This window comes from Schistocerca cancellata, chromosome 3 (assembly GCF_023864275.1).
Source record: "Schistocerca cancellata isolate TAMUIC-IGC-003103 chromosome 3, iqSchCanc2.1, whole genome shotgun sequence".
In the NCBI taxonomy this organism is placed as follows: domain Eukaryota; kingdom Metazoa; phylum Arthropoda; class Insecta; order Orthoptera; family Acrididae; genus Schistocerca; species Schistocerca cancellata.
This window is the reverse complement of record NC_064628.1, coordinates 676,087,883-676,114,785: the sequence shown is the minus strand read 5'-3', so window position 1 is coordinate 676,114,785 and position 26,903 is coordinate 676,087,883. Positions and strand designations below refer to the sequence as shown.

General features: G+C 39.8%; 1 protein-coding gene across 1 annotated transcript in view; it reads left to right on the top strand.

Annotated features, from left to right (window-relative positions):
* The window catches only part of LOC126175650 (phosphatidylinositol 4,5-bisphosphate 3-kinase catalytic subunit delta isoform), a 178,729-nt gene that overhangs the window by 87,174 nt on the left and 64,652 nt on the right, over positions 1-26,903 (top strand). The window contains exons 9-10 of the mRNA XM_049922542.1: positions 16,623-16,920; positions 26,470-26,600. Of these exons, the coding sequence (XP_049778499.1) occupies positions 16,623-16,920; positions 26,470-26,600 (429 nt within the window). The remainder of the gene's footprint in view (positions 1-16,622; positions 16,921-26,469; positions 26,601-26,903) is intronic.

Below are 26,903 nucleotides of genomic sequence, written 5' to 3'. Positions count from 1 at the left end.
CACTCACTACCGCTGATGGTCTACCGCATCATGGATTGTCGAGCAGAGAGAAATGACTGTCTTTAAACCTCTGCAACCACTGCTGGATACTGCTGCGATCCACTGTGTCCTCCCCATAAACAGGGAACACTTCCTGCGAATCGATGTGGCAGAGTCATAGCTGGTCTTGAAGAGGAAATCCGTCACTGATAGTTGTCGCAACTTGACGTCTACTTCACAGTCCATTATGGTTCACCTGTAAATAAAAGAAAATACTTTTATATACCAACTTATAGCTAAATGTATGTTCACAAAAATTTCATTTTCCTTCTGCAAAAAATAAAAAAATAAATAAATTTAGAGACGACTGTGCAAAACTTTTTAAACCCCCTTTGTACATGTTGTTATATACCCTTGATGTCATTGAACACAAATCAGAAGTTAGATTTCCAAAATTCAAAATAGCTAATCGAATATGGTTTACCAAAAATTATGTCTTAAAAAAATTTGACCAAAATTAGACTGAATAAAAGTTTTGCCATTACTTACATTTAGCCTGCAATTCCAGGACTGTATATCAAACCTTCCTCTAACTGGTGTTGTTCCTGTATAACAGTTTCCTCGTTGTTCTTGGCGAGAAAATCTGAACTGGATATGATGTGTTTGGCAGTCTGCACACATTGTTTGTCAGCCGTTTTGGCGAATATGTTGGCATGCATAACACAATAAAAATAATTTTGTGAACTGTGTTGACGAGTTGTCCACCTGAGCGGGGCATCTCCAACTGAGAGTGTCACACAGCTGCCATGACACTGCTTCGAACAATGGGCTGCAGAAACTTTGTAATGTATGGATTAAAACAATTTTTCTCCTCAACATTCTAGACACTTACACATTTCAAAAAGTGCTATAAAAATTGAATTTTCCAACATTTTGAATGAGAACCTGCCCTTAAGTCTCACAATGTGCACTATGGTGTTTTGGTCATTGTGGGTGGAAGTTGGTGGTTGTGGGTAGCAAAAATTGTAATGCTCATGTAATTAGGACTTGGCGCTGCCAACACAAATGGTGTGATGTAATCTCTGCCTAGCGTGTCTCAGTATTATAATAATTGGAGGAAAAAAATAACAAAGGAAAAACTGCTCACAAAATCTGTGATTTAGTTCCAATTCAACATTTAAAGGAGGAGTAATTAATATTTATGTGTAATAATAAAGAACATGAAAATACATAGGAGAAAAATCCCCAAACATAAAAGCAACTTTTTGCAGTCCCGTATAGTGTCGAAAACACAAAAGATGGTGCGGAACAATAAAACCAATCAAGAAAGAGAAGCGTGTCTAGCAGTGTTACAACAAAATTCTCAACGGAAAAAAAAATCTAACAGAAGAGCAATATGAAAATATTAGGGAGACAGATTGGAGAAGAAAGCAGTCCTACAGAAAAACAGGAAAAAGATAGGATAGCAACAAAAATAATGAAGAGAATACAGAAGTAATAAATAATCTTCAGTTAGGAAAACAGGGTGTGGTACAATCATTGAAGACATCTTCAAATGCTGGATGCACAAGGAGGCAAGGATGTCACTGTCTTAAAAATGAGGTATTTCATTACAATCCAACTATAAAATGCAATGAACGTCCAAGTATAGCAATTGGGAGAATGGATAAACTATGTGAATAATGTAAGGTGAAAAAATTTGAAGGAGAAACACCAAGTATATGCTGCTTGAATGGTAAAATTACATTGGCACCAATAAAATTACTTCCACCTGAATTCTTTGAACATATGATAGGTGAAACAGTGATATTGAAGGACTTTTTGGGGGAAAAAAAAGAAAATGTTATAATGCATTCTTCCAAATGACATCATTTGGAGCAACAGCAATAACTGAGGAGTAAGGATTTACTCTTGTATAGAATCCAAGGACAAGTGTATCATAAAATTGAGTCATTTTTACCATTTCCAAATGAAAAATGCTGAAGTTTTTACAGGTTTACTTTGTAGGAAACGGAGATGATGAAGCTGGTCAATGCTCTTTGAACATTATTACTATATTGCATTGAGATATAATTCTGGATCTATAATGTTTCCCAGATAAAAATAATGAATTGGTATGAATGTTTAAAAATCAAATAAAAATGGTCACAGATAATTACAAAATATTAATTTGAGCTGATAAGAGACCTACAGGCGAGTATGAAAGACAGCTCAATGCATCTCAGTCAAATGAAGTGGTCGTAGTAATTGTGGACAGTGAAATTAGTTCTCATGATATTGTGATACAGGGAAAAAAACTGTAGTTTTTTTGTCCATTATTACATTTGTAAAATTGCTGACAGAAAACTAAAACTCCAATTAAGTGGGTTGTTATTAGGTAGTTGCCAATAGACTGGTATTTCCCTGTACCAAGGAAAGAAAGGGTTCTTCCTTGCCCAGAGAACAAATGATCCTAAGGTCCTAAGACTGATATACTCTCCATGAGTCCCCACTCCTGCATTAATAGTCATCACATAGGAGCTCACCCGTTAAAGGGTAAAAGAAAATTGGTCCTTGGACCACACATCAGTTAATGCTACGATTTATCATGAATCGTCACATTATTTAATCTATCACAATATACCCTATTAGGTGCTGCCCCCTAGCCATGGCACAAAACATCATCAGATCACCACACAATAAGTTTCATTCAAATGTATCATTTCATGTACACATAAAAATACTTCCACTTCTCACCATGATTATTTAATTAGCTTTTCCTGTTCCGTATCAATCCCCCAAAGATAAATAAAACTTATTATTATTTGTAACCCTCTAAAAATATTTTCTTAAATAGTTGCCATGCCATTTTTTTTTCTCCCCAGATGTCCAACCAGAGTATGAAGATCTTAGAAATACTTAAGTATCCTAGATTTTTAAAAGCAGCACATTAGTTGCTTGGTAGGGTTTTCTTAGTTATTAATTTATAATTTACAGGCATTAATAGTTAATTAATTGCATAATCTGTAATATTTTTGTAAGTATTTTTTTCATATTCATTAATATCTGCTGTCGATATCGGTGTGTCATATACTGCAATAATTTGCATCACTGTGTGTGTACTACACAAATGCATGACGTTAGTGGGAATGCATGCCATTCTCCTCAGCAGTGAGGCAATGGCCCCTGTTGGTCCACAACTCTCTTGGTTTTTTTAAAATCTCAAATTTCTCCTGGTGTCACTTGATACAAAATGTTTATGCACCTGTAATAAATATACTAACACTCATCTGCATTTTCATTGCGATGCTAAACATAATCTTAAAGTAATATTACTTCATCATGTGGAGCACACATTTCTTGCACCCAAAATATAAATCATGTTTGCTTACCTTGCATATAATGTATTCAAAGTTGTGTAAGTATTAACATCTTTATCCTGGTTAGTAACATTCAGGCTTCTATAATTAAGTAATGAGTCACCAACCTCAAATACTCCCGGAGTATCAGTAACACATCATTCATAGTATCAGGTAATTTTCATTAGTAATCTCTTAGCAGTAAAAGAGCATAACTAAATTAATTTAACCAGTAAATTATTAGAACAACTGACAATGATAAACTGTCGGTAATACTTGCAGACAGTATATTATTAGTAGTAGCTAATGGTTGTAAAATCTCTGTACATCCAGCATTTGGTAAAAGTCTTAGTAGTAACAATAGCTAGCAAGTGTCTCAGAATTAACTGATGACATAAAGCCCTCATGGGTTTAGCATTCGTTCACTGGGTACGAGCTTGGTGATGCCAGGTTTTGTGAGCTGAGGACTGGTAAAATCTGTCTGTCCTCTTTCACCGTAAGCCCTGGTCATGCTTCAGTGACCACTGTATGGCGCAGTGATGGAAAGTTGTGTGCTACAGGGAATGGGGATCTTGGCTTGACTGCTCAAAAACACCTCTATCTTAAGGTGTGCTGCGTGCTGACGAGATGCCTGGCTGTTGAGGTGGAGTAACTGTTAGTGGGCAACCTGTGGGAAACTGGTCACACCTCAGTTGTGGAAGGCTTACCTAGGCATATGGCGCTCTGCCGAGATGGACCTCTATTTCCCTAGCTGCTCTTGGGACTGAGATAAGTGTCATCGAAATTCTGCTCTTCTCCTCCCAGCAGAGGGGGTGGGCCACTGGTAGGTACCAACATCCAGTCAAACAATAGGGCTCATGTGGCCAGTCCTCCTGACTCAGAGATATTTCAAAGAACTTGTGGAAATAGTAACAGAATGCATGCTGGTAAGCAGAATGTGTTTATAATAGTTGAGAGGAAAGAAGGCAACTTTGAAGAAGCTTCCCCATTTATTTCAAAAGGGTTAGGAGGGGATTACTGGACATTTAAAATGTCAAGCAATTGCCCAATAGGATGCTGTTGGTAGAAATGTCTAGTTCCCAATGAGTAAAGAACCTGCATAAAGCTCATTCCTTTGGGAAGTATGCAATAGAAACTGAACTGCACAACACCTTGAACTAAAACAATGGTGTCATGACTTTCTGGGCTCTGGTTGACATTCGCAGAGAAGAACTGAAATCTGAGGGGATCCAGGAAGACATTGTTGATGTGCAAAACATAATGAAAAGAACGGATGGTGATCTAGTGAAATAAAAGTTGTTGGTACTGATTTTTTCAATAATGTGAAACTCCCAGAGCACATCAAGGCAGGTTTTCTTCACCTAAGGTTAAAGCCTTATGTCCTCAATCCAGTGTGCCATTTTAAATGCCAATGCTTTTGCCACCCTATTCTTGGTTGCAAGTGGGGAGCTACCTGTGGCAAAAGTGGTCAGGCCGCCCACTATGGAGTCGGCTGTTCGTCTCCTCCAAAGTGTGTAAATTCCCCTGGGAATCACCCTGTCTGGAGTAGGGATTGCAGTGTATTGATTGAAGAAAGGAAGACAATGGAGATTAATGAACTTCCTCAATCCGAACAGGCCTCTGAAGACCCACCTGTACAAACTGACCACGTCATTGGGTAAGGATATGGAGGGGCATGTGGTCAACACACCAGACTCCTGGCCGTTGTCAATTTTTCTGATCAGAACTGCAATTTCTCAGTCAAGCAGCTCCTCAATTGGTCTCATAGGGGCTGAGAGCACCCCGCTTGCCAACAGTGCTTGGCAGATATGGACAGCCACTGATCCAACTGCTAGCCAAGCCAGGCACGATATGACTGGAACCAGTGTTGCCACTGCGACGAGGCTGTTGGCATGCGTCCGCTATGATGTGGCAGAAAATTCTGTTATGCCATGTAGCACCCACATTTGCTACCTCCTTCGCTTCTATTCATAAACAGTCAGTTCAGAAGAATGATGCTACTACCCAAATAGAGGTTGCTAGTGTCAGCACTATTGCTTGTGGTTTTCAATGCACTTGTGCTGCTGCAGGTACTTCAAAGCCCATACCTCCTCCCAGAACATCAGAAAATGCCGGGGTGGCTGCTGATCTGGAGCTCTATGTTCCTCCAAATGTTCAGTCTGGTACACTGTCCAGCACAGCCACTACCCCCCTTGCCTGGGGGGGGGGGGGGGGGGGTTAAAAAAAAATTGAGGTCCAAAGTCAAGAACCAGCAGCCGATCGAGATAAGAAGTAACCAGCCTGACGAATGTCGATGTCGCTCACTCTGACATCTCTCAATATTCGTCTTCAGAGCCAGTTGATCTTGTTTCTGTCTAGGGCACACATCTCAACCCAAATCTGAGCCTCCACACACTATGGGCTCCCCACCCCAGTGGAATGACAGAGTGAAAGTGCAACCCTTGTGATACATGGCTAATGTACTACAATGGAACATTAATGGGTTCAGGACTCATGTAGAGGGACTGAAACTCCTACCACAGGAGTGCACCCTGTGCTTGTGTTTGCGGGAAACACATTTTAAGCACCTGATGCTCATGTACTATCTGCTCACTGTACTTACCTCTGCAGGATGCTGTAGACACTGCAGCTCTCACGGACCTTATAGAACACCTCCCCCATTCATTTCTCCTACTGGGCAATTTCAGTGCCCATAATGTATTATGGGTCTCAAACTATACCTGCCCTAGGAGTCGAATCTTGGAGAACATCATGATGTCTCAGGATGCGTGCATCCACAACACAGGTGGTCCCACCCATTTCTCACCTGCTATTGGATCATTCTCTGCCATGAACCTCTCTTTCTACTCTCCAGCCCTTGCAGATTCTACTCAGTGGGAAGCAATTGTTGATGTTCATTCTGGTGACCATTTCCCAATGTGGGTTGTGGGTCTACCTACTGGATAGAGCCCTAAGTGAACAGAAGCCACCAAAATTGATGGTCAGCAGGGCTAACTGGACATTGTTTGAACACCATGACATTGTCCAGGTATGAGTGGACCACGTCTCATGAGTCATCCATGGTGCTGTTGACTTATGCATCCCAAAGTCCTCAGGTTAGCTTAGGAGGCAATCTGTACCTCAGTGGACGATTGAGTGCTGCTGATCAGTGAGAGACAGATGTGCTGCTCTTCAATGGTTTAAATACTGCCAAACAGCAGACAACCTCACAGACTTTAGAGTTGCAAGAACCAGGCCTCAACATGTAATTAAAGAGAGTAAGAAAAGGTCATGGCAAGCATCCCTGAACTCTATCAATTATTCCATTTGTTCTACAAAAGTATCGGAAACCATCAGGAAGATTTATAGTAAATATAGTCATTTATCAATAGCAGCAGTGCTGAAACAGGGATGTTTCCAAACAACACCTGGAGACATTGCTTATACGATGGCAGCTGTCAGTGCCAGTGAGGATCTGGCATTTTGCTTCTTCCGTGCAACTGTAGAAAGGGGCAAGTTGGACTTCAGATCCACCAGTTCTGAATCCTACAACTCTCCTTTCTTCATGTGGGAGCTGGAATTGGCACTGTCAGAGACTCGTGATACTGCAGCCATTCATGGCCAAATCCAATACTGCATGCTTTGACATTTGTCAACAGCCAAAGGAAATCCTTCCCAAATGTTTTACTTTGATAAGACAGGCAGGTTAGTTTCCCAGCTCATGGCGAGCCGCAATTTTGATGCCTCTTCTCAAACTAGGAAAGGAGTGCACATGTCTCACCAGTTACGGGAGTGCCGCCTCAATGAGCTGTGTAGGAAATACCCTGGAGCAAATGATTAACTGTCATCTGGCCTGGTTATTAGAGACCAGCCAACTTCTTAGCCTCTATCAGTGTTGATTGTGGAGTTTCGATCCACTGTCAACAGCCTGACCCTACTAGAGGTGGCCGTTCAGCAGGCTCTTCAATGTAAGCTTCACTGTCTCAGTATTTTCTTTGGCATCAGTAAGGTATACAACACTACTTGGAGACACAGTATTCTAGAACTACTCCAGCAGGGGGCGTTTTTGGCCACATCCACATCTTTATACAATCCTTTCTGTCTAAGCAGTTTTTTAGGTCCTGAGTTTGTTGTGGGCTGCTTGAGCAGGAGAATGATGTTCCTCAGGGCAATGTTTTAAGTTTTACCTTCTTTGCCATAGCCATAAACTGTATCACATCCATGGTAAGTAGTCCTTTACAGTGCTCCTTATTTGTGGGCAATTTTTCCAGTTTTGTCCTCCAGTGTTGCAACAGCAACTCGTCAGTTGCAGCTTACAGTAAAGAGGCTGGATGAGTGAAGTGCAAAGACTGATTTTATATTTTCTGCAGGGAAGTGTATGTGTACACTTTAATCATTCTTGTTCTATTTTTAATTTGCCTGAATTGCAGTTGTGGAACACCGTTCTCCCTTTTAAAGACCTGAAGGCAACAGCCCAGAAGGCACTGAACATTTTGAAGTATATTAGCCACAGGTCCTGGGGAGCAGACAGTTCTATAGGGCTTTCGTGCCCTCACGGCTGGACTATGAGTGCACAGCGTACAGGTCAGCGAAACCATCTTTCTTGAAGATCATTGATGCTGTAGCCCGTGAGGGAATCGAGATGGAGACAGGCACTTGTAGGACGAGTCTTGTACCTATTCTCTGTTTCTAGGCTGGTGGACTGCCACTTACTATCCAATGGAAACTCCTCATGGTGCATCAGGCGTGTATATCCCTCATTACTCCCAGTTCACCAGCATACCACGCCACTGCTCATCCAGCTGTGAAACACCTCTTTACCAATCACCTGTAGATAAAGACGCCATTTGTGATCTGGCTGAAGTGTGTGCCGAAGTCTCTTCTTGTGGAGCACGTACAGGCTCAAATCCAGGGTTTTAACCACTACCACTCTAGTTATTGCAGAGGCCCCGACTAATTTTAGATTTGATTGCACTCTTGCTTCTAATACAACATTTACTGACATTTTAAATTAACACCACAACTATGTAGCTGTATTCATGGATTGGTCTAAATAAGGGGATTCAGTCGGCCGATCTGTTCTTTTCCTGGATCATGTCCTCAAGATTCAGTTGCCTCCAGAGTTCACTATATTTGATGCTGAATCATTTGTGATCTTGAGGGCTCCAGAACAGATGAGATGTGCCATGCCTGCTAAATTTCTCATTTGGTGTGACTCCTTAAGTGCCCTCGAGGCTCTTCTATGTATGTATCGAGCTGAAAAAATAGTTCAGAATTTCCAGGACACCGTTCTCCACTTACAAAGGCTGGGGATGAAGGGGTCCTTCTGCTGGGTGCCAGGACACATGGGTATTGTGGGAAACAAAAATGGGGGTGTAGCAGCCAAGGAGACGTGTCGTGATCCTCAGTCAGTTCAGTGTGCCCTTCTCCTGAATGCTATCGTCTCACTGTCATGGTATGGTCATGCATCTATGGCTATATGAGTGGCTGGAAGTGACAGACCATAAGCTCCATTTAGTAAATCCCACACTGCGGCCATGGTGTACCTCCTCCTAGCCGTGCAGAAGGGACGAGGTTCTCTGTACTCATTTTCTCATAGGCCACAGCCGTATGACGCATGGCTTCTTGCTCTGGTGAGAGGACCCTCCGGTGAGTGGTGCTTGTGCTGTACAGACCACTGTGCATCACATTTTATTGGACTCTGTTTTGTTTTCAGACCAGGGGGCAGCAACAGATTTGCTGACAGATCTGCCCTCTATTTTAAGTAATGTTCGAGGGAATGTGGTGAGATTTTTAAGGTTTTGTGATTTGTCCTACTTGTTTCCTAAAATTTTAGTGAGGTATTCTTAATGTTTTAACAGGGTTTTATGTTTTCATCCCTGGTGTAGCATCTTTCACTCTTTCTCCATTGTCTTAAGACGTGTGATCTGGTGATTGTATGGGCAATGAGTGAGGTGGTAGTGTGAAAAAAGTGTCATTTTGCAGGTTTCCTCATCACTGTGTGACAACAATTTTAGTCATTTTATCCACTTTTTTTAAGTAAGTGTAAAGACACTGAGAACCCCCCCCCCCTCTCTCTCTCTCTCTCTCTCTCTCTCTCTCTCTCACACACACACACACACACACACACACACACACACACACACACACACACACACACGTGACCATAAAAATCTCAATGGTGAGAGGAGGGACACTCTCTTAATAATTAATTACAGTAAGTTCTGTGAAACAGTAGAAGTTAACAATTTGTCAATAGTAACTGATGATTGCAACTTATTGGCGTTAATAGAAAAAGTGGTTTATCTATTAAATGTTCATTATCTAGTTCCTCTAATTGAGGTTCCCTTTTATTTGGTATCACTATAATAATTTCTACATTCTTAGCTGTACTATATTTTAAAGTACTTTCCTTGTCTATTGTTTGTGCGTCTTTTATTGTTTCCTATACTCAGCTAACTGTATGTGAATGCTCAATGTCATTGTCCATCTTATTTGCCACTAAAATAAACCTTCATCAAAATCTTGTATATTATTTTTTCATCAGTGTACAGTCTATCTATCCTTTCCTTTAATTGAGAACTTATCTCGACTAGTGTTTTTATGTTAGTTAAATTTTAATTTTGAAGTCTTAATCATGTTTCAGTGCTTTATAAATGAACTAGCTGACAAACCTGACATTGCCTGGGTATTCATTTTGCCTATTTTGTATTAGAAATGAAACTTCATATGCTGTCAGAACAAAAATTAGTGCACTTGGAAATACATCAATTTTGGTTTGGTAAGGCATATGGCATGTGGAGGATAGAAGACAGTGATAATGGTTTCAACATTGTCTGCCAACAGATAGCATTAGTGGAATAGCTACCAGTGTCTCACCTGTTCCTAACCTTTAATAGGGAATGTTTACAGCCAGAAGGCCCAGTGTGGTGCAAATGTGTGAACCAAACAGGCACCCATGCCACACAAATGCACTCATGCTTCCTACAGCCAACTTAGTCTGAAAGGGGTCAAATTGTGGCTTTCTGAGTAGTGAGATGGTCTTTTCAAAGAATAGACATGCTTTCAGTTGTGCAACAATGCTGATATCAGTGGTCACGGGAACATCACCAAACCTGTAGACAAGGTTCTGGATATCCGCACAACACAGATTCACATGGGGCTGATTGTATTGTAAGGGCAGCAGTGGCAGATCGTAAAGCTACCACAGCACTGATAAGAGGGCTTGAGAGCCAAGACATGTCAACATGAACTGTTACAAACCAGTTATTAGCAATGGGATTATGAGCACACACACCTGTAGCCCGTCTTCCACTCACTCTAAAACATTTATATGCACAGCTCGACTTGTGCGATCAGAAGATCACTTGGAAGGGGGAATGACACATCATGATTTTCAACAACGTTGTTTGCACGCATGATATAGACCTGGTATCCACGTCTCCGAGTACATTCATCCAAGACACACTGTCCCCACCCCCAGGCCTTTGGGTCTTATGATCGGGGGGGGGGGGGGGGGGGGGGGGCGTGAAAAGCTACAACTCTTGTTCACTCTTGGTGTTTATGGAGGGGATGCGAACCAGCACTTGGCACGTGCAGATTGTTGTCAGACATATTCTTTTGCTGTTCTTTGAATAGGAATGTGATGTGTTGTTCAAACAGGGTAATGCTACACCACACACTGCCCGTGAAACTAGCATGCTGTATAAGACGTGGAGCAACTTCCTTGACCAACACAATCTTCGAACTTGTCTCCAGTCGAACATGGAGTGGGACGAGAAGTGACTCATGTGAGTCATTAAGCAACAACTCTTACAGAACTATGTGAACAGATTGAGTAGGCATGGCATAAAATATCCCATGACAGAGTATTCGACACGTGTATGATTGACTGGATGCCAGAGTCAGCGCCTGCATTGCCACCTGTGGTGGCTATACTGTGTACTAATTTGAAAGTTTCAGCATGGCTCGATACCTGGTACCTCAGAACCCCTTGTGCAACTGATCTGTAAACGTAAATATTTCATGTACTCAATATGCACTATTGCAACAATAAATTTTGAGTGAATTGGAAACCTATAAAAGGGTGTACTATTTTTTTTTTCTGGCAATGTATGCACTCGTGCAGTAGATTCAGTCTGAGAAGATCCTAGACAGTTTCTGTGCACTGGTTACAGCTGCTTCTTGTGTCTGCAATATGATTTTGTTACTCTTCTCTGTGGCAACATCTCTTCATAGCTCTACAGACACCTATTGTTTTCGCCTTTTGCTTTGCAGTTGAAAGCTGTCAAAAGTGACTCCAGGTGTCAGGGCTTTCTTTAAGTTGACTCAACTTTAGGAGTGTCTTAGTAGTAAAGAATAAATGTATTAAAACTTCATACATGATGAGGCATTTTTTCATGCATCTCATTGTTTATGACATATTTCTTGAACTGTGTGTCATACAACAATAAATTTGTGTGTAGGTACATTCAGTGCCATATTTGAAATATGTTGGCAGTATAGGTAGTAGCAAATAATTAATAAATTTAGTCATCAGGCACAATGTGGCAGTTTTTCATGTATCTCAGTGTTTATGAAGTCATATCTCTTGAACTTGTGTGGCATCATGATACACTGTTCAAAAGAATTAGGGGAACAGATGACTCAGTGTCTGGTATGTTAAATCTCTGTTTATACAGGTAGTACGTGTTGCCTTATTGCATGGCTTGAGATCTTTGCTTTCAGTGTATGCAACAATTAAAATCAGTCAGCATCTAATGACCATGTCATGCATTACAGTGTTGGGTGATCCCTCAGAAGGAAGTGAGTACCCATGTCCCATTGTTTTCTAGTGAGATACACAAATGCCAGTTGTCATTTGTGGATGTTGTATTCAACTAACCACATGCAATGCGACATCGTAATGCAATGCAAGTTTCAAGGCCACCAAAAAGGAGAGACTTCCAGTCGTGTTGTCAATGTCTTTCTGTGTGTCATCCCTGGTTATGGACACAGTGCAGGGAGACAGGTCAGTACACAAGGCGAGTTGGACAAGGTTGCCGACACATTAAAGCCCAATGTGGAGACCGATACGTGGCTATCTCTACATTACGACATCACACTGATGCCATCAGAGCACTGCAATATGATTTCACAAGGGCCACTGTGCCCAGTCATACTTCATGAGCAGGTTGCACAAGAAAGGACCATATGATCCAGATATCCTGGTTGAGTACTACACTTGACACGTCATCATGTTGCAGCTTGCCTTCAGTTCTGCTGTTCTCATCACTACTGGCAAGCTCATCACTGGCAAAATGTGTTGTTGTACTGGGTTTGACCATATGTTGCTCCAGAAGTGTTCCATATCTGTTATGTTTGGTGGATTGTCTATTTTAATGTGTGTGTTATCTATTGTCTGGTAAAATTCCTTTTGGTTTGTGTTGAATGTTTGGTTTTGTTTCCTTCTATTATCACTTTTTTTTGTATCTTCTAAGTCATTTGGCCAATGCTTGTAATTTCTGCTTCTTTTCATCTAATTGCTCTATTGCTTCTTGTTGTGAGATTTTACCTAACCTTTTTCGTTTTTTGTCTGATATTTCATTTCTTATAAATTGTGTTAGCTGCCCAATGTCTCTTCTCAGTTTTTCTATTCTGATCTGTAGCCTGTGTTGCCATGCTGGTTTTGTGGATTTCTTCTGTGTGTTGTTTGGTTCTGATCTCTGCCTAGTGTGTATATTTAGTGTAGTGAGTGCTCCTATATAAATCAGTAGTTGTAACTCTTCCATAGTTGTATTTTCATTTATTTTGTTGTGTATGATTGTGTTGATAGTTGTTATTGTTGTTTCGACTTGTGGGTTATTTGGTGGTCTATGCAAGAATGGTCTAATGTCTGTATTTGTGTCTTTGTATTCTATATATGTCAGCTGAAATTTTTCTTCTATATCTAACATGTGTGTCAATTCGTGTTCTATTTGTGCTTCTTCTGGTGGCTGTCTTAAGATTTCGTTTTCCTCTGATTGTTTAATTGATGCATATTGTTCTTTGTTTGTTTGCTCTGGGATGTTTGAGTCCATTACTGTATTTTCTTCTTCTTCTTCTTCTGATTGCACATTATTTTGTTCCAGTATTGTTGTACTTGTTGTTTGATGTTTTCTAATTCTGACTGGGGTATCCTGTTATTTTTTTTTTATTACATGGATCTGATCAGCTAGTCGTTGTTCTGTTGAAAATTTTAATTCTGGGTATCTGGTAATAAATGTTGTGTATACTTGTGATCTGTATCCAGTTGTGTTGGTTCCTAAGTTTGTTGCTTGGTAATAACAGAACATGAGGTGTAAGTTAACTTCATCTGATCATCTCATCCTCTGTCTTTGTTTTCCTTCTAGAGTGGTTACAGGAAGCATATCCTGCAAAACACCTCTATTTGGATTTAAATCATTTTCCGTGTGGCTAGCAGTGTCGTTGCCATTGTGGACGGGCATAGGGTTCAAAGGTTGTCCCTGAGCATGACAGCGCTTGTCCAAGGCTTCATTAGTTCTGTCCTGAACCAACTAATCACACCAAAAGGGGGGTTAGCCCTATTAGTGGTTTATTCTTTTCGTCGCCTTCTACGACTGGCAGAATATACCGGAGGCCTATTCTTTTCCCGGGCCTCCACGGGTTTTATTATTATTATTACTACTATTATTATTATTGAAGAAAAATCATTGCAAAGAACAAAATTAAGAAAAAAATAAATGTTTGGGTAATGAAATGGATCAGATTAAAAACATTTTGAGAATGTCACCAGCTAGTTTTGAGCGTCTCTTGTCTGTAGTAAAATCAGATATACAGAAACAGTAGACAAAAATGCAGCAAGCTATACCTCCAAGAGATGACCTTTTAATTACTCATTGATGTTTGCAAACAGTTCTGATATTTATTAATTTTATTACAGATGTAATTCATTTATGTTTATGATACATTTAAAGAATCTACTAAAATTGAAAGGCATATGTGCTGCTGTTCTAGTTCCCCTTCTGGTGAAACAAAATAATCTGTAAATTAATTTTAAACGTCCTTGGCTGTGGTGGTCAATTTTGTGGGTTTAGGAGTTCCAGTGGTATACAACCTCTGACAATAAAGTTTGGTGGAATAGACCTGTAACATTAATGTAGATGAACTATAAACTACAGTTACCTTACTGTCCTTCGAAAGAGTCACCTCTCCTTACTATGCACTGCTGAGCTCTGCGATACGTGTCCTGGAAACTTTGCACGAAGTCGTCTTTTGGGATGGTGTTCAAAAGCTGCATCACGTTTCGTTGGATGTCAGGAATATCGTCAAATTTCTTTCCTTTCAAAGCGAGTTTTAGTCGAGGGAATAGGAAGAAGTCGGGAGGATTTAGATCTGGCGAGTATGGTGGATGTTCAAGTTGCACCACTCCCTTTTTTGTCGGGAACTGTTTGATGATATTGGCTGTGTGTGGGTGAGCAGTTTCATGAACAAAAAACCAGGAACCTTGTTGTGTGTACTGGGTTTGTACCCTCCATAGACATTGCATGAAAAGGGTCAAATTTTCAACATACCGTGCAACATTCAACATCTTTCCCTCAGTTAGAAATACCTTGTGGATAATGCCTTGACTATCAAAAAAGGTGATGAGCATCATTTTGATGCTTGGTGTTTCGGCTTTGACCTTTTTCCGACAAGGTGATGTCAGAGAATTCCATTCGATGCTTTGCCGTTTCATTTCAGTGCCATACTGGAGACACCAGGTTTCATCCTCAGTGACAATACGGTTCAAGAAATCGGATATTGCATCCACCATTTTGATAAAATCCTGTGAAGCCTCTAAACGTGTCTGGGTTCTGATCATCAGTCAAATGATGTGACACAAGACAACAACATTATTTTGCTCTTCCCTAACTCCTGAGTAAGGATTCGTTGCACAGTTTCACGTTTCATCTGCAGTTCATGCACACAGTTCATTGATGATTGTGTGTCCTCACTTTCTCAATGTTTTCATCACTGATGGCGGATGCCGGTTGTCTGGTACAGGGATTGAACCACTTGTACACATACTTCATGGACAGTGCTTGATCTCCATAAACATGTACCAGCATTGCATGTGTTTCTTTCGGTGTCTTGCCAAGCTTAAAACAAAACTTTAAATTGATCCTTTGCTCATTCATTGTCCTGTTCTCAGTTCAGAACCAATGCACTAATCAAGCAGTTCGTCCAACAGGTCTGACACGAAACACACATGATGCTCAACTGAACTATGGTGAGGGCAGGTTATTAACTCAGGCTGTTACGCAGGGCCCACTTGCCTTTGTGCCTCTCCTTTCCAATACTGATATTTTGGTACCAATATTGCAAACACAGATTTTTTGCAAATTTGAGAAAAACTTTCAGCAACTGGCAAGTTCTCCAAGTACTTGCATTGAGATGCCAGGAACTGTTTCCACTAACTTGTGGATGCTACTTCTGCAAATTGATGAAACTTGTGAAAGTTGACTTGCTGGGAGTGTTTCCACATCAAATAACTTGCAGAATTAGCTTCTGCAAGCAACTTTTGGAAGCTTCCTTGCTTGTGGACAAGCACTTTAAACTTCCTTCCATCTTAAAGTGCCACAGTTTTCCAGTTTTTGTATCAGTATTTCATGGGAAGTGGTGTCGCATCCTTAAGAGCGAACCAGAAACATTGCAGATACAACCTTTATTCTTTATTTTATTTATTTATTTAATCTGTTGACTATATAATATATTCTGTCATAGTGGCAGTTGCTGATTCTGTAGATTTACCCTTTCTGAAACAGTGCCCGTGATGTTACAAGAATGTTATATTTGTCTAGATAAACAACTAATCTGTTATACATGTAGAGTTGCCAGTTATCTTCCAGTGACATGGTGGAATAATTTGTGACAGTTGCTCAGTTTTGGTCGTCCTGTGCCACAACAGCATTTACTATTGCTATATCACCCTTGTCTCATTTTTATCTTTTCATGCTTGAACAGTTAGTAGCTTCTCTGGCATGTCTTATATAGTATGTCACATTTCTATTCTTTTGTGATAATGCCATTTTCTTCCACACCCCAAATCACAATACTATTCTGATATCAATGAAAAGATTGTATATCGTTGCCATTAGTGTTCATAGTTGCTGTTGTCAAAAATGTTGGCCAGTTTGTAAGCTGAAATCAGATGTGCAAGCACACTTCCATGACATTAATTATGTGAATAATCCTCAGTTGTAAATCACACAACTATAAATTATTCTCACATCAGTTCATAATTTTTTATTATTTCTCTCTTAATTTTAAAATCCGTATAACAGTCTTACCCATTTTTGATATCAGGTATGATGCAGAACGAACTGTCATGTACCCATCACCTGAAAAAGTATTGGAGTTTGCTAGTAGCCAGGAGACCCCAAGCGGCACAGAAGGGGAGAACATGGCTAGTGCCGAAATACCAGGCATGCAACCAATGGTGTTCCTGGAACAACTAAGACAGGCTGCTGAGAGAGATCCATTGCATGAATTGCATGAACAGGAGCGCAAAATAATTTGGAGTCTTCGATACGACTGTCTTGCACATTTTCCACAGCTGCTCCCAAAATTACTTGACTGCGTCGAATGGAATGATCACAGAGAGGTGAGTAATTCCTTTACTTAGGTAATTCTTTATTCTAATAAGTTAGCCACATTGGTAGCTGCTCCAAATGGAAGACTTGCTTTGTTGTTGTCCTACAATTTTTGCTGTTTTGAGTGTGGTAAACTGACACTACTATTTGATACACGAATACAGATTATGTTACTAATTCATCTTACCTATGAACAGAATCCCTGCATTTTACATATTTATTTACATATATAAGACGATTTGCAGCTTTTCCTTTGTGAGAAATTATGTCTCAGATATTTACCTATTTATTCATTCTAGTCCACACTCTTGATAACTGCAATGGACAGTTACATATCACATTACATTTATGTGACTCATTATGACAGTCTTCTTCTTCTTCTCTCTCTCTCTCTCTCTCTCTCTCTCTCTCTCTCTCTCTCTCTCTCTCTCTCTCTGTCTCCTGCATGTTGAATCGAATTTGTAATGTCTATCATATTACCTTTCCTTGTTTCTTTTTGTTTCTGCTACTATTCCTCTTCTAACATTTAGATAGCTACCAATATGCTGCTCCGAATGCACTTATCCAATGGCATCTTTTTCCACTCTCTGTCAGATGTTCCTATAGTGTCGCAGAAAAAGACCGTAAGTTTTTAGTATACAATTTGTTTCATCTTCTGGTATAACTGTTATTACAGTGACTAACACAAGAAGTCTGTAAACAACAGCAACAATAACAACAACAGCTATTATGAATTTTAGTAGGCCCTACTGCCACCTCCACAACCACCACCTCAGTTTTATAACAGCAACTGATAGCTGTAGAAGACCCCAAATTATTAGCGTAAGACCCAAAAATATGCAACCAGTTAAAATTTTAGGATTAGCTGGTGAAAAATTTGCAATAAAGTCCTAGAGTTGCACACATTCCTAAAAACAGTGTAACTGATGGTCAAAAATGTTGGAGTTGGTGGTTGTGAGGTGATGTCTGCCTGCTTGCTTGCTCTTTTTTTTTCTTTTCTTTTTTTTTCTTTTCTTTTCTTTTTTTTTTTTTTTTTTCTTTGAGTGTGTGCGCGTGCGTGTGCGCGTGCGCGTGTAGTAAGTAGCAATCTGTCTTTTTCCTACATTGTTGATATTCCTACCTGGAGTTTCCATTGTTTGAATAATACTAAATGTAGAAAGCTGGCTAAAACCTGAGATTGAGAGCAGTGAGACTTGTTGGGCAAAAGTAAATATATATTGAAAAGATAGGCTAATTGGAAATGGAGGTGTTGTATTAATCACAATGGACAAGAAACTCAAATCCAGAGAGATAAAAATTGAAGCTGAATGCCAGATTGTTTCAGCAAAGTACACTTTAGCATGTTACCACTATCACAGTCATACTATCAGTATTATGAGAAGGAAAGTTGCTACTCACCATATAGCGGAGATGCTGATTCACAGATAGGCACAACAAAAAGACTTTCACACTTAAAGCTTTTGGCCAGTGGCCTTCGAAGTGTGGTTTCAGTTGCCTGAGACTACAGTCATGTGTGCGAGTTGCTTTTGTGTGTGTGTGTGTGTGTGTGTGTGTGTGTGTGTGTGTGTGTGTGTGCGTGCGTGTGTGTGCGTGTGCGCGCGCGTGCGCGCGCGTGTGCGTGCGCGCGTGCGCATGCGCATATTTGTCTAATGTAGACGAAGGCCACTGGCCGAAAGCTCTAAGTGTGAGAGTCTTTTTGTTGTGCCTATCTGTGACTCAGCATCTCCACTACATGGTGAGTAGCAACTTTCATTGTCATAATATTGTTACATTCCAGCCTGGATTTTTCCATTGGTTGACAGTCATACTATCATCATTGGAGAAGAGTTTAATCATCCAGCAACCAATTGGGGTGATAACAGTTTTGTGAGTAGTGGTTGTGACAAGACATCCTGTGAAGCAATACTGAAAGCTTTCTCTGGAAACTACTTAGAACAGATAGTTAGGAAGCCCACTGATGACAAAGAGAACAAATAGACATGATTTCTTTGAGAAAGTTCACATAGAAACTGGTATCAGTGACCAGGAGTCATTTATAGCTACAATGATTACTATAATACACTGGCCAACTATAAGAATTTGAAAGATAAAAGGGGGCAGTCATAAAGTTGTAACTTTTTCCCAGTGATGGACGATGTGGAGACCTTGGTTGTAGAAGTGTGCATTTTTAGCTGCTCAGGAAATTCCTGTCATTCTGGAAATGCCTGCCAGGCAATTGTTTCTTTGTGTGAGGAAAGAAGTGGTAGTCACTGGTTGCCATGACAGTAGAGTATGGGTAGTGAGATAAAATTTCATAGCCCAAAGAAGCAGCATGTGACTGTCTTGGCTAAATGAACTTGGGTGTTCTCTAGGAGCTATAACACCTGAATTTAAATACAATGACATATCTTTAACAGAATAACCTTCTCCATGCCAGCCACCATTTTTTCTGAAAACATTAGTCATGCTAAACTCAACTAATGCGTTTCTCACATCATACCCTAAAAATCATGAATGAAGGAAATCAGATTTATGCTGATTTTCTAGATTTCCAGAAACCACTTGACTCAATTGTAAACCATTGCTTATTATCAAAAGAACAACAATATGACATGCCAAATAAATTTTGCTTGTTAAGGATGTTAACATATATCTTATTAGTACTAAGCAGACATTCTAAGTAGTAGTAATAGTAGTAGTAGTAGTAGTAGTAGTAGTAGTAGTAGTAATAATAATAATACTTACCAAATATCATTAGCTGCCACAGTAATCTGGTTTGCATAATTATTCCTCAGTGTCTTCAGAAGTAAATATAAGAGATAATATTGGAACAATTCATTGCTACTCGTATTTTCAAGTTAATGTCGAAAGAAATGAATTTTCTTTTACTTTGTTATTTCAATTTGTTTCATCTGCTGTTGTCCATTTATTATTCAATTTCATTGTTGTTGGTACAGGATCTCCAATGGTATGACCCTGTTTCTATAACAGATGTAGAGGTTTTCAGTTTCATAATATGCATTATTGAATGATAGATTGCTACTCAACATATAGCGGAGGTGGTGAGTCACAGACAGTAAGTGTTTTGCCAGAAGAGCTTCTTCCAAAATAGACAACATACACACACACGTTCACGCAAATGCAGCTCACACACATGACTACTGTTTCTGGCTGCCGCAGCCAGGTCCAAAGTCTTTTTGTTGTGCCTGTCTATGACAGCGATTCCACTATGTGGTGAGTAGCAATCTATCCTTTTCATAACATTCTCATTATTCCATTGTGGATTTACCGTTGTTTGAATTATTAAATGAAATATTACAAGCTGTTCACTGCATTTTTCGACATTTTATTAGAAAACTTTTCACACATTCCAAAACACAACACCATACACCATCATGATCTACACACTAAAACTTCAGAAACATGTGTCTATCACCGTTCACTTTCTCTCTCCAGGAGCACAACTTCAGAGGTAACACAGTTCATAGATATCAATCACATCGCAAACAAAAGCAACTTATACATCTTTCACTTACATCTTATTTTTTTAGTACTTCAGATTGTTTCAATACTGATAATAATAATCACAATAATAATACCTAATGTACCAAGTTACATAAATATGCAAAATATGTATGACAATTTTGAAATTATGTTATTTGAGCAAAATATCTTACATACTAGGGCTATTCACAAAGTACATTACGTTTTCGTTTGTGTCCATTAGGGGCGGGGCTAGTGCGGCCATCTTAGTGTCATGGCATTCCGCCGCTCAGTCGGCATCCTGCCTTGCTAGTGAGAGGTTCGTGCTGTACTCCGTTGAGTTACTGTGACAGTTTGAAATGTCAGTGTTAATTGAAAATGCAGCGAAGTGTGAAGTGCGTGCTGTAATAAGGTTTCTGACTGCAAAAAACTGTACACCGATAGAAATCTATCGGCAGCTTTGTGAAGTGTATGGGGACAACATAATCACTGAAGGTGGACTGCGTCAATGGGTCATAAAATTTAAAAATGGCCGAACTAACATTCACGGTGAAGAGCGAAGTGGAAGACCCAGCATAGTGACTACCGAACTTGTTGAAAAAGTCGATGCCACGGTCCATGAAAACCGTAATTTCACAATAACGGAACTCTCTATGAGTTTTCCACAAATTTCACAAAGTTTGTTGCACAAAATCATTACCGAAAAGCTTGGATACCACAAGTTTTGTGCAAGATGGATACCAGAAATCTTGACAGAGATTCACAAAAATCATCGAATGGCTGCAGCGTTAACATTTTTGGACGCTTACAAGAAAGATGGCGACTCATTATTCGATCGCATTGTTACTGGTGACGAAACATGGGTTAAGCATGTGAACTGCGAGACAAAATTGCAGTCAATGCAGTGGGGGCACATAAATTCCCCCCAAAAACCCAAGAAATGCATGCAGACAATGTCGGCAAGGAAGGTGATGGCGACTGTCTTTTGGGACAGAAAAGGTGTGATTTTTGTGGATTTGCTCGAAAAAGGCACTACAATAAACTCTCAAAGGTATTGCCAAACTCTGCACAACTTCAGAAGAGCAATACAAAACAAGCGCAGGGGAAAGTTGGGCTCAAAGATCTTGCTGATTCACGACAACGCCCAGGCCCAAATGGCAAATGCCACTCGTGAAGTTCTCAAATCTTTTAAGTGGGAATTGTTTCCTCATCCGTCGTACAGTCCCGACATGGCACCGAGCGACTTCCACTTACTCCCAGCAATGAAGAAGTGGTTGGCTATGTAGCGTTTTGATGACGACGCACAACTTCAAGAAGAGGTAACAACGTGGTTGAAGGCACAGGCGGCCGAATTTTACGATGAAGGAATTTCCAAGCTTGTCCATCGCTACGATAAGTGCCTTAATTTAAATGGCAATTATGTAGAAAAGTAGTATTTAAGTGTGGCTTTCATCTGTATATAATTAAAAAAAAATTTTCAATACTTTACTTATTTTTAATTCCAAAACGTAATGTACTTTGTGGATAGCCCTCGTACATATATATATTTGTATTGATACATATGCAAATGTTATGATGATAATATTTGCGTTACAAAATTAATAGAAATGTAAAAATGTTATTGTATGAAAAGTTTTATTGAATTGTGATGTGAGTTAAGTAAGTGTATCATGTTCCTTAGAAAATAATGATAGTGTCCCAATGATGAGTTTTGTTACAAGATGGACACAGCATATTTCCCTGCTCACCACCACCACCACCACCACCACCACCACCACCACTACCACCACCACAGTCAGACATACGCACACGGCAACGTGGCTTGCTTGCTTTGTGTCTTAAGCAGTATCTCTGTTAAGACATCATTTGCGGCAAAACTTCTCAAGCAAAGACTGAACAGAGAGAAAGATGTAAGGGTTGCGTTAGACATTTTTCTTCATTTATTGATTGACTGATTTGTTTGTTGTTCAGCACTCTCTTAAGTCTAACCAGGTATTCTACATTTTTCACATTACATTCATTACAATACGCATGTTATAAGTTATATCGTATTTACAGTATCGTACAGCATTTAGAAATTACAATCGTCCAGAAAGAAATGAAAGCCCAGTTTACATTAGTAGAAGTGCAACAATAAAGGCAAATTACATTATGGTGTATGTTGCTTTTTCGAAATTGTGCCTGTCATTGGTGGTACACTAAGTGGCTATTCCCTCAGTTTTTCTTGCACCTTATAATACATTTATAGAAAGAAAATCATGCAATGAATAATGGTGCTGCAGTAAAACTAAGCTATCACACAGCTCTTAAAATAGCAGTAGCAGTGCATCCTTTCACCAATGGAGAATTTGTTAAAAATACTTTGTAAATATGAGAACAATTTTGAAACAGTTCCTCTTTCAAAGTTTGCAAATGTAGTGAAGAAATGGTGAACAATGAAGGAGCGCATTCGAAATACGGGGAAAAGGTTTAGTGTTTTCGTCTTTGGCTTGGACAGAACCATAGATGTAACTGGTGTTGCTCAACTTGATGCATTTGTGAGAGGTATTGATGCCGAGTTTGCAGGTGACCACTCCAACTGGAACAGCGTACTCTACTGTGTTGCACTGAGTGATGTGGCTCAATGGTAAGGCACTGGACTCACTTTTGGGACGAAGGCAATTCAAATCCCTGTTCAGCCACTGAGATTTGAGTGTTCTGTTGTTTTGCTAAATCACATAAGGCAAATGCTGGGATGATTTCTTTCAAAAGGATGCCGACAGTTTTCTTCCCGAACCCAAGGTTGTGCTGCACCTCTAACACTTGTCACTGACAGGACAATAAATTATAATCTTTTTTTTCTGTAATAATGAATAATTTCCAGTGCCATTAATTTTAAATGTTGTTTTGATGCAAAGGGAAAGGACGTGTGTGTTTGTGGATAATCCTCATCTTTAGAAAAAGGGCTCTTGTAATGGTGCAGTGTTACACGACATCTCAAAAATGCTATGTTAATTCTTACCCAGAAATAGATAAGTTGCCATATTTCATTACTTGTCTAAAAGAAGCTTGCATTCCATGATGTCTTAGATTGGGCACATTTCTTTGTGAATGTCTATCGTCGCACTGGCGCATTTATTTGTGAAATTCTATCATCTCACTGAAACTTTGTAACACACTGTAAATTCCAGTGTGGAATACAAATAATGGAAAAATTAATTGTAATCACTCCTTTTATAGTTGAGCACTTGAGAGGCACCTAAATAAGATTTAAAGCTGAATTTTTGAATAATTTACTGTTTTAAAGATAAGTAACTAAAGTGTGTGCGCGCGCGCGCGCGCGCGCACACACACACACACACACACACACACACACACACTCTCTCTCTCTCTCTCTCTCTCTCTCTTCTACTACTACTACTACTACTTTGCCCCAACCCTCTACATTTTACCAGTGCTACAGGATGACTGCAGTGAGTGGTGTAGGTGAAAGGAGCAAGGAAGTGAGAAGAGGAAGTAGAGGTTGAGGGGAGGAGGTGGGAGCCTGATGGCTGGAAGGCAGCGAGACATCAAGGAATGTGACACAATTGAGCCTACTGTGGCGCACATAGGGGAAGATTCATGTGGTACAAATGAAGAGAAATAATTGATTGTCAGTAGTTGTGCAGAAAAGTGAAGGGGTGTAAAACAGAGGAAGAAAACATGTAAGTGTAGGTTATTGGCACATGTAAGTGTAGGTTAGGGGGGTGAAGTGGGAGGTGTGCGGATAGGTTTGGCAGTGGATGTCATTTAATGATGGCCTAAGATATGAGGAATATTGGGAAGACTGTGGAGTTCCATTTTGGGAGAGGTGGGAGTTATTTTGGGAAAGATGTTCATTATTTCAGGGCATAACGAAAGGTAGTTGAAGCCTTGGCAGAGGGTGTTGTAAAATTGTTCCAGTCTCAGGTGATACTGGCTAATGAATGGGATGCTTCCTTGCAGCTGGTTTGCACGTGTAATGAAACTGTACTTTTTACTGGTGGGGTGAGAGACTGAGGTGGTTGCAAAAATTGCAACATTAAAAGAGATTATTTGATTTAGACAAGAAATCTCAAAAGTTTGTCTTTACAATTGTCTTCCATAGACATCAAGACTGCGTGATCATAGGAGAATCTTTTGATCACTTTGGCCTCCACCACTTGAAGATAACTTCGAGACAAATGCTAATGTTTACTGCTATAACAGTTTCCAAACATTACACATTAGTAATTTGTTATGCAGTGGCACAAACATGGTTCACTTCATTGTTCACACGTATCTTAGTTCGGTGTAACTCGGAGTAATCTGGTTCCTGCTGCTGCTGCTGCTGGACCTGTCGTCATCCAGGTCCATTTCATCTGCTAACTGAATCAAGTTATGTGAATTCCATGAGACAATCCAGGTACCAAGTCATTTTATAGTGGTTCATTTATGACAAAATGCACCACTTCTTAGTGGGAGCCCACTTCAATAACAGGCTACATAGCCACAATACTGTATTACAACAATTAGATTATTGCACAGACGTGCGATACAGTGGTTTTGGCTCAAAACTGTCTCCAACTGACCTCCTCTGAGCCTTGTGCTCCTATGAAGACAACAAAACTACAGTCCAAGTTTATAAATTTAACAATTAAAAGTTTAACATTAATATGAGTTCCTATCCACAGAACCTTGCTTAATTTTATGCTGAAACTGGTGCGTGCAGTAAAGATTTTTACGTAGGATATACATCATGTTTTATAAAATAATGAAAAACAACAATGCCAACCTAATTTTTCTTAATTATGGCTTCATTACTGAAAGCAAAATACTGCTAACATATATTTGACAAACATTACACCCAAGTAAACAAATGAAATAATAAATTTTATGAGAGATTATGTATTAGGTGAAATCACTTATTAGATACAATTGTAATTACAGAACTTTCAGTGAATTGTTTCTTCGGAGAGTATATCGTTAGGGCATTGAAACAGGAATGTAAACATGGGGTTGTTTTATTTCACAGGGACAGTTGAAGAATTAGAGATCTGTTTGTGGTCTAGGTTTGGAATGAATTGTCAGTCTGTGATGGCCTTAGTAAGATCTACAGTGTACTAGACAAAGAATTACTTATGACTGCAGATGCATTGTCCACATGTGGCCAGACTGTATGGGGGAGATGAAAATGTAATGAAAAGTAATAAGTTTGATAATATCAGATGAGCAATAGTAAACAAGAAGTAGTAACCCCCTTGCCACATAGGTCGTATTCCTGTGGAAGACCTAGTTGCAAGACCTGTCCAATACACCCTTTGCATCCTACTCCACTTCAATCACAGGCTTATATTGTCAGATGCCGGGCCATGTATGAAAGCAGTTATGTTACATACCAGCTCTGCTGCAATGTATGCTCCGGATTTTATGTGGATATGATCATCAATGAGTTGTACATCCATATGAATGGCCACCATGAACAGTTGCCAATAGCAGATAGAAGTGGTAGAAGACATTCCTGAACGTAAAACGCTCAATTTCAATGGATGATTCATTACCTGAGCCAACTGCATCTCTTCACCAACACCAGCTTGTTGTAATTATGTAAATGAGAAATGTCTTTGCAAGAAATCCTTTAATATTATAATTCTCGTGGCCTTAATCTCTCCCTGCCCCACACCCATCTCCAACACTGCTCCATGACATTAACTTTACTCTTCTTATACTCACAACATCTTCCCTGCAGTCTCTCTTTCCTCTTCTTTGTCTCCCCCTGCCAATCCTGTCCTTCAGGTCATGTCTGAAGTCACCAGTGTAATCTTCCCACCTCTCCCCTCCTCTTCCCCTCCCTCTTTCTCTTTCACTCTCCTGCTCTCTTTCCCTCTCCTTCTCTCCCTCTCTCCCTTTCTGTTTACCTCTTCCTCCCACCCTACCGCCCCTTCTCCACTCTCACCCCCACCCCCATCCCCACATGATCACCCCTTTCTGTTATAAACGTGACGTGGGTGTATAGGTAATATGAATGGTTATGAGTATTCTCATAATTATATCCCAGTGAAATATTCAAGAGTTTTTGTCGTGTAAAAACCCGTATAAATAATTTGTTCACTTATTTTCAGGTTTCAGAAGTGACTGCACTTTTGAGAAGGTGGCCGAAACTACCAGTGGAAAAAGCACTTGAGCTGCTTGACTATGCATATGCGGATCAAGCAGTTCGTAGTTTTGCTGTACAGTGTCTTAAAAGTGTTAGGTAATGTATAACTTCATTTACATTGGCTTTATGTCTCTTACTGCATGAGGAAGGCTATTGCATGTGTAGAAACAAAGGAAAAAAAGAGAACCAAAAGTAAAGGAAATAAATAACACACACCTTAGATAGAAAACATTGAATGGATACAAAGTTTCCATTATTGTTCAAATTCCTTCTAGTATACTTGAAATTGGATTTCACCTCCAGAATTCCACAATGTGGTTGAGAGGTTCTGGTATCTCTTGTCAACACAGTATATGGTATCTTGTGGAGTTCTTTCGACTTTTGCTCCAAGAGGCTTCC